Source organism: Stenella coeruleoalba (genome assembly GCF_951394435.1).
Source record: "Stenella coeruleoalba genome assembly, chromosome: 9".
Lineage (NCBI taxonomy): Eukaryota > Metazoa > Chordata > Mammalia > Artiodactyla > Delphinidae > Stenella > Stenella coeruleoalba.
The window spans coordinates 41,366,457-41,381,913 of record NC_137155.1 but is presented as its reverse complement, the minus strand read 5'-3'; the positions used below and the strand labels follow the sequence as shown (position 1 = coordinate 41,381,913).

General features: G+C 36.5%; 1 protein-coding gene across 5 annotated transcripts in view; it reads left to right on the top strand.

The window, feature by feature from the left end:
* PHF14 (PHD finger protein 14) overlaps window positions 1-15,457 on the top strand; it is a 200,505-nt gene that overhangs the window by 157,439 nt on the left and 27,609 nt on the right. The window contains exon 19 of one of the 5 annotated variants that reach the window (XM_079931048.1): window positions 5,094-6,263. The exons of the other annotated variants lie outside the window; for them this stretch is intronic. Coding sequence (XP_079787174.1) covers window positions 5,094-5,132 — 39 coding nt within the window. The 3' untranslated portion in view covers window positions 5,133-6,263. Of the gene's footprint in view, window positions 1-5,093; window positions 6,264-15,457 lie in introns of those variants that run through there. 5 annotated transcript variants of the gene reach the window in all.

Here is a 15,457-nt window from a genome sequence, read left to right as displayed (position 1 = left end):
TGCACTCCTTTTTAAGTGAATTTGGAGCCCATGTGTAACAAGTGATTTCGGAGCCCTAGTAATCCAAACAGAAAAATACGGTTGTAGTATTTTTCCTGCTTTTATAGCTTGGGGAGAATGTTGTTTTTAGAACAAATATTTTATTTTTCCCACATATGAGTTTGAAAAATCTAATGAAGCCAAAGGCTTGAAGATATTACAAAAAATTCAGGGAGCAGGAATATCTGTGAGAAAGTATTATTGTTGCTTTTATATTCAAAATATTTATATATAAGAAAAATTTTTACAGCAAAAATTTTTTTTAGATAGGTTCTTTTAGCCTCACTGGAATTAACAATAGAAAGCCATTAGTTTTGAGTTAATTTAAAGCAAATTTTGTCCCTGGCAAAGAATTCATTTATTTCATTTTTTTTTATACATCTTTATTGGAGTATAATTGCTTCATAATGCTGTGTTAGTTTCTGTTGTACAACAAACTGAATCAGCCATATGCATACATATATCCCCATATCCCCTACCTCTTGAGCCTCCCTCCCACCCTCCCTATCCCACCCCTCTAGGTCATTGCAAAGCACCAAGCTGATCTCACTGTGCTATGTGTCTGCTTCCCACTAGCTATCTATTTTACATTTCGTAGTGTGTATCTATCGATGCTACTCTCACTTTGCCCCAGCTTCCCCTTCCCCATACCCCTGTGTCCTCAACTCCTTTCTCTATGTCTATGTCTTTATTCCTGCCCTGCCACTGCGTTCATCAGTACCATATATTTTAGATTCCATATGTATCCTTTAGCATATGATATTTGTTTTTCTCTTTCTGACTTACTATACTCTGTATGACAGACTCTAGGTCCATCAACCTCACTACAAATAATTCAATTTCATATTTTTATGGCTGAGTAATATTCCATTGTATATATGTGCCACATTTCTTAATCCATTCATCTTTTGATGCACAATTAGGTTGCTTCCCCGTCCTGGCTATTGTACATAGTGCTGCAGTGAATATTGTGGTACATGTCTCTTTTTGAATTATGGTTTTCTCAGGGTATATGCCCAGTAGTGGGATTACTGGGTCATATGGTAGTTCTGTTTTTAGTTTTTTAAGGAATCTCCATACTGTTTTCCATAGTGGCTGTATCAATTTACATTCCCACCAACAGTGCAGGAGGATTGCCTTTTCACCACACCCTTTCCAGCATTTATTGTTTCTAGATTTTTTGATAATGGACATTCTGACTGCTCTGAAGTGATACCTCATTGTACTTGATTTGCATTTCTCTGATAATTAAAATGATGTTGAGCATCTTTTCATGTGCCTCTTGGCCATCTGTGTGTCTTCCTTGGTGAAATGTCTGTTTAGGTCTTCCACCCATTTTTTAATTAGGTTGTTTGTTTTTTGATATTGAGCTCCATGAGCTGTTTGCATATTTTGGAGATTAATCCTTTGTCAGTTGTTTCATTTGCAAATATTTACTCCCATTCTGAGGGTTATCTTTTTGTCTTGTTTATGGTTTCCTTTGCTGTGCAAAAGATTTTAAGTTTCATTAGGTCCCATTTGTTTATTTTGGTTTTTATTTTCGTTACTCTAGGAGGTGGATCAAAAAAGATCTTGCTGTGGTTTATGTCAAAGAGTGTTTTTCCTATGTTTTCCTCTAAAAGTTTTATAGTGTCTGGTCTTACATTTAGGTCTTTAATCCATTTGGAGTTTATTTTTGCGTATGGTATCAGGTAGTGTTCTAATTTCATTCTTTACATGTAACTGTCTAGCTTCCCAGCACCACTTATTGAAGAGGCTGTCTTTTCCATTGTATGTTCTTGCCTCCTTTGTCATAAATTATGTGACCATATGTGCATGGGTTTATCTATGGGCTTTCTATCCTGTTCCATTGATCTATATTTCTGTTTTTGTGCCAGGGCCATACTGTCTGGATTACTGTAGCTTTGTAGTATAGTTTGAAGTCAGGGAGCCTGATTCCTCTAGCTCCATTTTTCTTTCGCAAGATTGCTTTGGCTATTCAGGGTCTTTTGTGTTTCCATACAAATTGTAAACTTTTTTCTAATTCTGTGAAGAATGCCATTGGTAATTTGATAGGGATTGCATGGAATCTGTAGATTGCTTTGGGTAGTATAGTCATTTTCACAATATTGATTCTTCCAATCCAAGAACATGGTATACTCTCCATCTTTTTATGTCATCTTTGATTTCCTTTATCAGTGTTTTATAGTTTTCTGGGTACAGGTCTTTCACCTCCTTAGTTAGGTTTATTCCTAGGTATTTCATTCTTTTTGTTGCAGTGGTAAATGGGATTGTTTAATTTCTCTTTCTGATTTTTCGTTGTTAGTATATAGGAATGCCAGAGATTTCTGTGCATTAATTTTGTATCCTGCAACCTTACCAAATTCATTCATTAGTTCTAGTAGTTTTCTGGTGGCATCTTTAGGATTTTCTATGTATAGTATTATGTCATCTTCAGACAGTCACAGTTTTACTTCTTTTCCAAATTGTATTCCTTTTATTTCTTTTTTTTCTCTGTTTGCCATGGCTAGGACTTCCAAAACTATGTTGGATAAGAGTGGCAAGAGTGGACATCCTTGTCTTGTTCCTGATCTTAGTGGAAATGTTTTTTACCATTGAGTGTGATGTTTGCTGCAGGTTTGTCATATATGGCCTTTATTATGTTGAGGTAGGTTCCCTCTGTGCCCATTTTCTGGAGAGTTTTTATCATAAATGGGTGTTGAATTTTGTCAAAAACTTTTTCTGCATCTATTGAGATGATCATATGGTTTTTATTCTGTAATTTGTTAATATGGTGTATCACATTGATTGATTTGCATATATTGAAGAATCCTTGCATTCCTGGGATAAATCTCACTTGATCATGGTGTGTGATCCTTTTAATATGTTGTTGGATTTTGTTAGCTAGTATTTTATTCAGGAATTTTGCATCTATGTTCATCAGTGATATTGGTCTATAATTTTCTTTTTTTGTGATATATTTTTCTGGTTTTGGCATCAGGGTGATGGTGGCTTCATAGAACAAATTTGGAGTGTTCATCCCTCTGCAATTTTTGGAAGAGTTTGAGAAGGATCAGTGTTATCTTTTCTCTAAATGTTTGCTAGAATTCACCTGTGAAGCCATCTGGTCCTGGACTTTTGTTTGTTGGAAGATTTTTAATTACAGTTTCAATTTTGTTACTTGTGATAGGTCTGTTTATATTTTCTAATTCTCCCCGGTTCAGTCTTGGAAAATTGTACCTTTCCAAGAATTTGTCCATTTCTTCGTGCTTGTCCATTTTATTGGCATATAGTTGTTTGTAGTCGTCTCTTATAATCCTTTGTATTTCTGTGGTGTCAGTTGTGATTTCTACTTTTTCATTTCTAATTTTATTGATTTGCGTCCTCTCCCTTTTATTCTTGATGAGACTGGCTAAAGGTTTATCAATTTTGTTTATCTTCTCAAAGAACCAACTTTTAGTTTTATTGATCTTTGCTATTGTTTTCTTCATTTCTGTTTCATTTATTTCTGCCCTGATATTTATGATTTCTTTCCTTGTACTGACTTCGGGTTTTCTTTGATCTTCTTTCTCTAGTTACTTTAGGTGTAAGGTTAGATTGTTTATTTGATATTTTTCTTGTTTCTTGGGGTGAGTTTGAATTGCTATAAACTTCCCTCTTTGAATTGCTTTTGCTCTGTCCCATAGGTTTTGAGTCATCATATTTTCATTGTCATTCATTTCTAAGTATTTTCTAGTTTTGAGTAATTTAAAGCAAAATTTGTCCCTAGCAAAGAATTCATTTGTTTTAAATTAACAGATTTATTAATGAGTCATACTAAAAGAAAACGTTTAAGTAATTTGTGTTGTTACTGTTATTAAAAATTGAGTATTTACCCATATTTAACCTTTTAGTCACTGTATTTATTTCAATGTATACTCACTTATTTCTTCTGATATTGAGGTATTTAATAATGATTTAGTATTATTTTCATTGTATAGGAAGATTAATTTTTTAAGCTCTGCTCTCTATTTGAGTAACTTTACATATTGATCTGGGGAGAACATGATCAAGTTAGCCTAATGAAGTTAACTAATTGTCACCCTCTTATGAACTCCATATTGAGAGGAAATTAAAGACAGAGAGAAATCATCAGGCTTTGGTTTGAAATCAAATTTAAAGTATTTTACAAAGTTGTAGTAAATTTAAATGAAGAATGTATCTATTTTAAACTAACCCTAAATGTAGGTAATTTAAAATGTTAAAACTCAAATGTCTGGAGCATGCCAGGCATTTAGCTTTGTTTCCAAAAGAAATGAAAAATAAATTACAAAAAATGAAATATATGACAAGTAATTTTTTGAACCTTTTAAGGTACAAAAAGTATAGTAAATCAAAACAGAATTGATGAGAGTTGAGTAATATTTTCCATAGGATATGACTTAATGTACTATTCCTAATAATGTACTAATGCATCATTGTCATCATCAAGTCCACACATTGACTTCTAGATTCCTGTCTTTGTGTGGGGATAACCTGGCTTATGAGGACCCTACACACATTCATATACATGATTATACACATACATCAACCTTCTCATACCCCTGTACACACCTCCACATACATTCCTACAGATGTTCCTATGTACAGCTCTACACATAGCCCTTCACACACCCGCTACTCTTTACAAGACTCTATCATGCACACACCCTGTACATATATGTACACACTCTACACTAAAACAAAACTTACTTTGTTATCCTTACTAGGTGTGATGTACCTGATTTTATTCTTTTTAATTAAATTTCACTTTTAAAACAACTCACTAAACTCACTAGACCCACATTTCATCTAGACTAGAGCTGTTACAGTAGATCCTGACATATACAGGCCTATATTTTTGCTAGGTGTCTATGTATATGAATACAGATAGAGAAGAAAATACAATCTAGGAGGAAGTAATATTTTGCTTACATTCTTAATTTTGTGTAGATATTTTTGAAGCTTTTATGTTGTGATCTTTCATTGTTCAGCAAGGATGAGCTATAGATTTGTAAATTTCCTTTTTTTTTTTTTTTTTTTTTTTTACCATGCAGTGGACAAACTACAAGAATATTCTACGTAGAAGTATTTAAACAAACTAAGAGTTCAAGCAAAGAGGTTTAAATTATACGATTTGAAAGCAGTTCATATAATAGGATTGATATTTGTACTTTATGATAAAATGAAAGGCTTTGTGCTGGTAAAGTGGCAGTACACTCCAGATTTTGGCATTATCTGAAATTTTTCCCAAGTACTTACTGACACTGAGAAATGTTCAATTCCTGGGAAACATCTCTTGTATACAGTCAGTCTTCTCATATAAATGTCAAGAAGCCAATATTGTTTTATGTTTATTATCTGTGAGTTAAACCTCTTTTTTTATATGTCAGTTTTTATAAAATTGAACTTAAGTAAAACTTGCCTGTGGAACATCAGGTTTATAATCAGATAGACCTGGATTTGAATATCTGCTCCTCCACTTAGTAGCTTTGCCACTCTGGGGCAAATTCCTTAAGGCTTCTGAGTTTGTATTTCCTCATCAGTAAAGTAAAGGTAATATTGTGTAGGCAAGTTCTGAACATCAGAGAATAGCATATGTAGAATGCCTAGCATAATTGCTGGCCCATTAAATTATCTATAAATTGTAACACATACCATCGTGATTATTATTATTATAATTATTACTATCGTTATTAACCCTGTGTTATTTTTATCCAGATTTGTGAGCAAAACCAAACTATTTTGTTGCATGTGTGTTTGATTTTTCATAACCCAAAGGATAAGAGATGCCTAAGAACTTAGAGAAGCTCTTTATGTAACAGTTGTCAAGATTGAGAAAAATAGGATCATGTATAAATTTGATTATAGACTTATAACCTATGGTTTCTAGATTAATATGGAATCATATATGGAAATAGTACTATTTCATGGTTTTTTCAACAGGATTATGTGAATACTTATTTTCTAGTATCTCAATTTTTAACTCAGGCTCTTACTGTTGAATTTCATATGATATTAAATTATTGCTAATAAAAGATGTCAGTAGATACTGCAGATGTGCTCAGGCTTACCTAAAAAAGTAATGTCTGCCTTAAAAATTCAGTTTGTTAGAATTATAAAGCATTTACCCAGGGAGAGACTTGGTGCCCCAAGGTTATTTGAGGAAAATACTAGTTTCACCTTGAGTCTTATTCATAATGGTTTACTTCTCATTCATTTAAAATAGTGGAATCTTAGAGTTTAAATCTAGAAGTGACTTTATAAAGTTACAGCTCAACTGGTCAAATTCCCTTAGACCTTTTTTCCCTCAAGGTTATCACTAGTTAAGAAATCTAGACAGATTTTAGGAAGATGGCTCAAGAGTAAGACGTGGAGATCACCTTCCTCCCCACAGATACATCAGAAATACATCTACACGTGGAACAACTCCTATAGAACACCTACTGAACGCTGGCAGAAGACCCCAGACCTCCCAAAAGGCAAGAAACTCCCCCACGTACCTGGGTAGGGCAAAAGAAAAAACAGAGACAAAAGAATAGAGACGGGAGAGAGTGGGAGGGAGCTGTGAAGGAGGAAAGGTTTCCACACACTAGGAAGCCTCCTTGCAGGCAGAGACTGCGGGTGGCAGAGGAGGGAAGCTTCAGAGCTGCAGAGAACAGCACAGCAACAGGGGTGTGGAGGGCGAAGCGGAGAGATTCCCACACAGAGAATCGGTGCTGACCTGCACTCACCAGCCCAAGAGGCTTGCTGCTCACCCGCCGGGGCGGGCGGGGCTGGGAGCTGAGGCTCTGGCTTCAGTCGGATCCCAGGGAGAGAACTGGGGTTGGCTGCGTGAATACAGCCTGAAGGGGTCAGTGCACCACGGCTAGCCGGGAGGGAGTCCAGGAAAAAGTCTGGAACTGCCAAAGAGGCAAGAGACTTTTTCTTCCCTCTTTGTTTCCTGGTGTGCGAGGAGAGGGTATTAAGAGCGCTGCTTAAAGGAACTCCAGAGACGGGCGTGAGCCGCGTCTATCAGCGTGGACCCCAGAGATGGGCATGAGTTGCTAAGGCTGCTGCTGCAGCCACCAAGAAGCCTGTGTGCGAGCACAGGTCACTAGCCCCACCTCTGCTCCCGCAAGTCTGTGTAGCCCGACACTGCCAGGGTCCTCTGATCCAGGGACAACTTCCCCGGGAGAACGCACAGCACGCCTCAGGCTGGTGCAATGTCATGCTGGCCTCTGCCGCCGCAGGCTCATCCCACATCCGTATCCCTCCCTCCCCCCGGCCTGAGTGAGCCAGAGCCCCAGAAGCAGCTGCTTCTTTAACCCCGTCCTGTCTGAGCGAAGAAGAGACGCCCTCCTGCGACCTACACGCAGAGGCGGGGCCAAATCCAAAGCTGAAACCCGGGAGCTGTGCAAACAAAGAGGAGAAAGGGAAGGTTCTCCCAGCAGCCTCAGGAGCAGCAGATTCAATCTCCACAGTCAATTTGATGTACCCTGCATCTGTGGAATACCTGAGTAGACAACGAATCATCCCAAATTGAGGAGGTGGACTTTGGGACCAATATAGACTATTTTTTCCCCTTTTCCTCTTTTGGTGAGTGTGTATGTGTATGCTTCTGTGTGTGATTTTGTCTGTATAGCTTTGCTTTCACCATTTGTCCTAGGTTTCTGTCTGTTTTTTTTTTTTTGTTTTTTACTTAAAAATTTTTTTTTCTTAATAATTATTTTTTATTTTAATACCTTTATTTTATTTTATCCTCTTTCTTCTCTTTCTTTCTTTTCTTTCTTTCCTTCCTTTCTTTCTTTCTTCCTCCCTTCCTCCCTTCCACCCTTCCTTTCTTTCATTTTTTCTCCCCTTTTAATCTGATCTATGTGGAGGACAGGCTCTTGGTGCCCCAGCCAGGCATCAGGGCTGTGCCACTGAGGTGGGAGAGCCAACTCCAGGACACTGGTCCACAAGCGACCTCTCAGCTCCATGTAATATCAAACAGCGAAAATCTCCCAGAGATCTCCATCTCAACACCAAGACCCAGCTTCACTCCACGACCAGCAAGCTACAGTGTTGGACACCCTATGCCAAACAACTAGCAAGACAGGAACACAACCCCACCCATTAGCAGAGAGGTTACCTAAAATCATAATAAGTCCACAGACACCCCAAAACACACCACCAGACGTGGACCTGCCCACCAGAAAGACAAGATCCAGCCTCATCCACCAGAACACAGGCACTAGTCCCCTCCACCAGGAAGCCTACACAACCCACTGAACCAACCTTAGCCACTGGGGACAGACATCAAAAACAACGGGAACTATGAACCTTCAGCCTGCAAAAAGGAGACGCCAAACACAGTAAGATATGCAAAATGAGAAGACAGAAAAACACACAGCAGACGAAGGAGCAAGGTAAAAACCCACGAGACCTAACAAATGAAGAGGAAATAGGCAGTCTACCTGAAAGAGAATTCAGAATAATGATAGTAAAGATGATCCAAAATCTTGGAAATAGAATAGAGAAAATGCAAGAAACATTTAAGAAGGAACTAGAAGAACTACAGAGGAAATAAGCAATGATGAACAACACAATAAATGAAATTAAAAACACTCTAGAAGGGATCAATAGCAGAATAACTGAGGCAGAAGAACGTATAAGTGCCCTGGGAGATAAAATAGTGGAAGTAAATACTGCAGAGGAGAATAAAGAAAAAAGAATGAAAAGAACTGAGGACAGTCTCAGAGACCTCTGAATGTACCAACATTCGAATTATAGGGGTTCCAGAAGAAGAAGAGAAAAAGGGACTGAGAAAAAATTTAAAGAGATTATAGTTGAAAACTTCCCTAATATGGCAAAGGAAATAGTTAATCAAGTCCAGGAAGCACAGAGAGTCCCATACAGGATAAATCCAAGGAGAAACACGCCAAGACACATATTAATCAAACTATCAAAAATTAAATACAAAGAAAACATATTAAAAGCAGCAAGGGAAAACCAACAAATAACACACAAGGGAATCCCCATAAGGTTAACAGCTGATCTTTCAGCAGAGACTCTGCAAGCCAGAAGGGAGTGGAAGGACATATTTAAAGTGATGAAGGAGAAGAACCTACAACCAAGATTACTCTACCCAGCAAGGATCTCATTCAGATTTGATGCAGAAATTAAAACCTTTACAGACAAGCAAAAGCTGAGCGAGTTCAGCGCCATGAAACCAGCTTTACAACAGATGCTAAAGGAACTTCTCTAGGCAAGAAACAGAAGAGAAAGAACAGACTTAAAATAACAAACCCAAAACAGTTAAGAAAATGGGAATAGGAACATACATATCGATAATTACCTTAAACATGAATGGATTAAATTCTCCCACCAAAAGACACAGACTGGCTGAATGGATACAAAAACAAGACCCATATATATGCTGTCTACAAGAGACCCACTTCAGACCTAGGGACACATACAGACTGAAAGTGAGGGGATGGAAAAAGATTTTCCATGCAAATGGAAATCAAAAGAAAGCTGGAGTAGCAATTCTCATATCAGACAAAATAGACTTTAAAATAAAGACTATTACAAGAGACAAAGAAGAACAATACATAATGATCAAGGGTTCAATCCAAGAAGAAGATATAACAATTGTAAATATTTATGCACCCAACATAGCAGCACCTCAATACAGAAGACAAATACTAAAGCCCTAAAAGGGGAAATTGACAGTAACACAATCATAGTAGGTGACTTTAACACCCCACTTTCACCAATGGACATATCACCTAAAATGAAAATAAATAAGAAAACACAAGCATTAAATGATACATTAAACAAGATGGACTTAATTGATATTTATAGGACATTCCATCCAAAAACAACAGAAAACAGATTTTCCTCAAGTGCTCATGGAACATCCTCAAGGATAGATCATATCTTGGGTCACAAATCAAGCCTTGGTAAATTTAAGAAAATTGAAATTGTATCAAGTATCTTTTCCAACCACACCGCTATGAGACTAGATATCAATTACAGGAAAAGATCTGTAAAAAATACAAACACATGGAGCCTCAACAATACACTACTTAATAACGAAGTGATCACTGAAGAAATCAAAGAGGAAATCAAAAAATACCTAGAAACAAATGACAATGGAGACACGATGACCCAAAAGCTATGGGATGCAGCAAAAGCAGTTCTAAGAGGGAAGTTTATAGCAATAAAATCCTACCTTAAGAAACAGGAAACATCTCAAATAACCTAACCTGGCACCTAAAGTAAGTAGAGAAAGAAGAACAAAAAACCCTAAAGTTAGCAGAAGGAAAGAAATCATAAAGATCAGGTCAGAAATCAATGAAAAGAAATGAAGGAAATGATAGCAAAGATCAATAAAACTAAAAGCTCATTCTTTGAGAAGATAAACAAAATTGATAAACCATTAGCCAGACTCATCAAAAAAAAAAGGGAGAAGACTCAAATCAATAGAATTAGAAATGAAAAAGGGAGAAGTAACAACTGACCATGCAGAAATACAAAGGATCATGAGAGATTACTACAAGTAACTCTATGCCAATAAAATGGACAACCTGGAAGAAATGAACAAATTCTTAGAAATGCACAACCTGCTGAGACTGAACCAGGAAGAAAGAGAAAATATGAACAGACCAGTCACAAGCAGTGAAATTGAAACTGTGATTTAAAATCTTCCAACAAACAGAAGCCCAGGACCAGACAGCTTCACAGGCGAATTCTATCAAACATTTAGAGAAGAGCTAACACCTGTTGTTCTCAAACTCTTCCAAAATATAGCAGAGGGAGGAACAGTCCCAAACTCATTCTATGAGGCCACCATCACCCTGTTACCAAAACCAAAGAGGTCACAAAGAAAGAAAACTACAGGCCAATATCACTGATGAACATAGATGCAAAAATCCTCAACAAAATACTAGCAAACCGAATCCAACAGCACATTAAAAGGATCATAACACCATGATCAAGTGGGGTTTATTCCAGGAATGCAAGGATTCTTCAATATATGCAAATCAATCAATGTGATACACTGTATTAACTAATTGAAGGAGAAAAACCATGTGATCATCTCAATAGATGCAGAGAAAGCTTTTGACAAAATTCAACACCCATTTATGATAAAAAACCCTGCAGAAAGTAGGCATAGAGGGCACTTTCCTCAGCATAATAAAGGCCATATATGACAAACCCACAGCCAACATCATCCTTGATGGTGAAAAACTGAAACCATTTCCACTAAGATCAGGAACAAGACAAAGCTGGCCACTCTCACCACTCTTATTCAACATAGTTTTGGAAGTTTTAGCCACAGCATTCAGAGAAGAAATAGAAATAAAAGGAATACACATCAGAAAAGAAGAAGTAAAGCTGTCACTGTTTGCAGATGACATGATACTCTACATAGAGAATCCTAAAGATGCTACCAGGAAACTACTAGAGCTAATTAATGAATTTGGTAAAGTAGCAAGATACAAAATTAATGCACAGAAATCTCTGGCATTCCTATACACTAATGATGAAAAATCTGAAAGTGAAATTAAGAAAACACTCCCATTTACCACTGCAAGAAAAAGAATAAAATATCTAGGAATAAACCTACCTAAGGAGACAAAAGACCTGTATGCAGAAAATTATAAGACACTGATGAAAGAAATTAAAGATGATACAAATAGGGCTTCCCTGTTGGCGCAGTGGTTGAGAGTCCACCTGCCGATGCAGGGGACACAGGTTCGTGCCCCGGTGCGGGAAGATCCCACATGCTGTGGAGTGGCTAGGCCCGTGAGCCATGGCTGCTGAGCCTGTGCATCCGGAGCCTGTGCACCGCAATGGGAGAGGCCACAACGGTGAGAGACCCACGTACCGCAAAAAAAAAAAAAAAAAAAAAAAAAAAAAAAAAAACGATGATACAAATAGATGGAGAGATTTACCATGTTCTTGGATTGGAAGAATCAACATTCTGAAAATGGTTCTACTACCCAAAGCAATCTACAGATGGAATGCAATCCCTGTCAAACTACCACTGGCATTTTCCACAGAACTAGAACAAAAAATTTCAAAATTTGTATGGAAACACAAAAGACCCCGAATAGCCAAAGCAATCCTGAGAACAAAAAACTGTGCTGGAGGAATCAGGCTCCCTGACTTCAGACTATACTACAAAGCTACAGTAATCAAGACAGTATGGTACTGGGACAAAAACAGACATGTAGATCAATGGAACAGGATAGAAAGCCCAGAGATTAGCCCACGCACATATGGTCACCTAATCTTTGATAAAGGAGGCACGAATATACAGTGGAGAAAAAACAGCCTGTTCAATAAGTGGTGCTGGGAAAACTGGACAGCTACATGTAAAAGTATGAAATTGGAACACTCCCTAACACCATACACAAAAATAAACTCAAAATGGATTAAAGACCTAAATGTAAGGCCAGACACTGTCAGACTCTTAGAGGAAAACATAGGCAGAACACTCTATGACATTAATCACAGCAAGATCCTTTTTGACCCACCTCCTAGAGAAATGGAAATAAAAACAAAAATAAAGAAATGGGACCTAATGAAACTTAAAAGCTTTTGCACAGCAAAGGAAACCATAAACAAGACAAAAAGACAACCCTCAGAATGGGAGAAAATATTTGCAAATGAAGCAACTGACAAAGGATTAATCTCCAAGATTTAAAAGTAGCTCATGCATCTCAATCTCAAAAAAACAAAGATCTCAATCCAAAAGTTGGCAGAAGACCTAAATAGACATTTCTCCAAAGAAGATATACAGATTTCCAACAAACTCATGAAAGTATGCTCAACATCATTAATCATTAGAGAAATGCAAATCAAAACTACAGTGAGATATCATCTCACACCGGTCAGAATGGCCATATCAAAAATTCTAGAAACAATAAATTCTGGAGAAGGTGTGGAGAAAAGGGAACACTCTTGCACTGTTGGTGGGAATGTAAATTGATACAGCCACTATGGAGAACAGTATGGAGGTTTCTTAAAAATCTAAAAAATAGAACTGCCATACGACCCAGCAATCCCACTACTGGGCATATACCCTGAGAAAACCATAATTCAAAAAGAGTCATGTACCACAATGTTCATTGCAGCTCTATTTACAATAGACAGGACATGGAAGCAACTGAAGTGTCCATCATCTGATGAGTGGATAAAGAAGATGTGGCACATATATACTATGGAATATTACTCAGCCATAAAAAGAAACAAAATTGAGATATTTGTAGTGAGGTGGATGGACCTAGAGTCTGTCATACAGAGTGAAGTAAGAAAGAGAAAAATAAATACTGTATGCTAACATATATATGGAATCTAAGGAAAACAATAAAAAAGGTCATGAAGAACCTAGGTGTAAGACGGATATAAAAATACAGACCTAATAGAGAATGGAGTTGAAGATATGGGGAGGGGAAGGGTAAGCTGTGACAAAGTGAGAGAGTGGCATGGACATATATACACTACCAAATGTAAAATAGCTCATGAGAAGCAGCTGCATAGCACAGGGAGATCATCTCAGTGCTTTGTGACCACCTAGTGGAGTGGGATAGGGACGGTGGGAGGGAGGAAGATGCAAGAGGGAAGAGATATGGGAACATATGTATATGTATAACTGATTCACTTTGTTATAAAGCAGAAACTAACACACCGTTGTAAAGCAATTTTACTCCAATAAAGATGTTAAAAAAAAAAATCTAGAGTTCCAAGAGGTTTGTGAATCAATTGTTGAAGACCCATGATAAGTGGCAGGGCCACCAATGAGGACTTTGACTTTCTCTGTCCAAGTCCTTTGGTCTTTCTCCTATATAGTACTAATGTCCAGTGCTTGTTTATGTACATTTGTGGTTAAATATCTTACAGTACCTATATAATTCTTAAGTATTATGTACATCCCATGATTATCTAATTGCGCTTATAATGTTTGGCATATGTAGACAAAATAAAAATATTATCATTTTGATATGTTTGTTTAAAATTTTCTATGCATTGTGTTATATTATAGTCTGAATTTCATCAAGAGTGTAATTTGATACACAGTTTTTCCAGGAGGTTTAATCAAGATACAGATTTCTTTCTTTGAATATATCAGCTTCATTTTGCATCAGTGTAGCATGTGAATCTCTGATTTTAGGTATTTTTGTGTTTCATTCTTTAAAACCTAGTTTAAAATTATTTCTAGCACCTGTACATTTTTATGCTTAGGTGACTTTATTAATGATATTGCTGTTTCTACTTAATATTGCCTTCTCCTTTCCATGTAGTCTCTCCAAATGTGTAAAACTACTGCTTCATGGGAAAAAAAATGCTAGCATATTTTCCTCAAATTATCAGAGTATGAGAATTTGCCTGCACAGTTTTTGAATGGTTACCTTTTGAATATCTAGATATCAGAAATGGCAAAGTAAAGGAATAATTTACTTAAATAGCTTCACTGTTTATTATTTTTACATTAGGATTTCTTAAACTTTTTTTTGGTGCGGGTTGTGGTTCTTTTGATGCTACAGATGCTTCTCAATTAAAGCAAAGTTTTATTGAGTTTCCTCCAAAGTATGCTGTAGAGAATAATGTTAAATTTATTATCAATGCAAAATTATGAACCACAAACACATTATCCCAAACACATAAAATTACAGATTTTTTATTTTCTCAGTAACTTTAGGTATCCTCAGATTTAAAGGTGGTAGAAATACTTGATGCCCTTTTCTCTTCGAATGGTGATACAAATAGCAATTATTCACTGCTCCATAATGGATCATTTTTATCTACATCTTGCATCTGTTCTGTTTATATAGAATAAATATTTATGTTTTCTCATTTTTCTCAACTAAGAGATACAGATAAAAGAGATTTGAAGTATCAGCTATAATTCATTTCTTGAAAAGAAAGGCCTTATACTGATACTGCATGGAAGAGAAAACTATCTAAATCATTTCAGCAGCAAGCTTATAACAAAGATAACATCAGCATTTTCCTTCTTGAAAATGTATCTTCCCTATATTAAAGTAAGGAAGCAGTATTTTATTAAAAATAGTATGAGAAGCTCAACCTGTCATCACAAACCTAGCTTAAAGAAGATCCTGTTATGTTTGATAGGGAAAAAATAATGATAAGGTTTTGTTTTAGTCACTATACAAGATCATCCAAAAATTCCTAAAATGCAAAAACAAAAAAAAAAAGTGAAATAGTTCTTATGTTAATTGTTTTCTACTTTTAAGTTGTCAAAACCAAATTATTATTCTACATAGATACACAGTGATAAGAAATTAATGACTTAATGGCTAGTGAGCTAATGTCAAAAAAGTTATCAGCTTGAAAAATCTAGAATTTTCTTTTCTGCTCAGACACACGATGTAGCCCTGTAATTTAGTACTGCTAGCTGCTTATCTATTGCTGCTTACCTATTTTT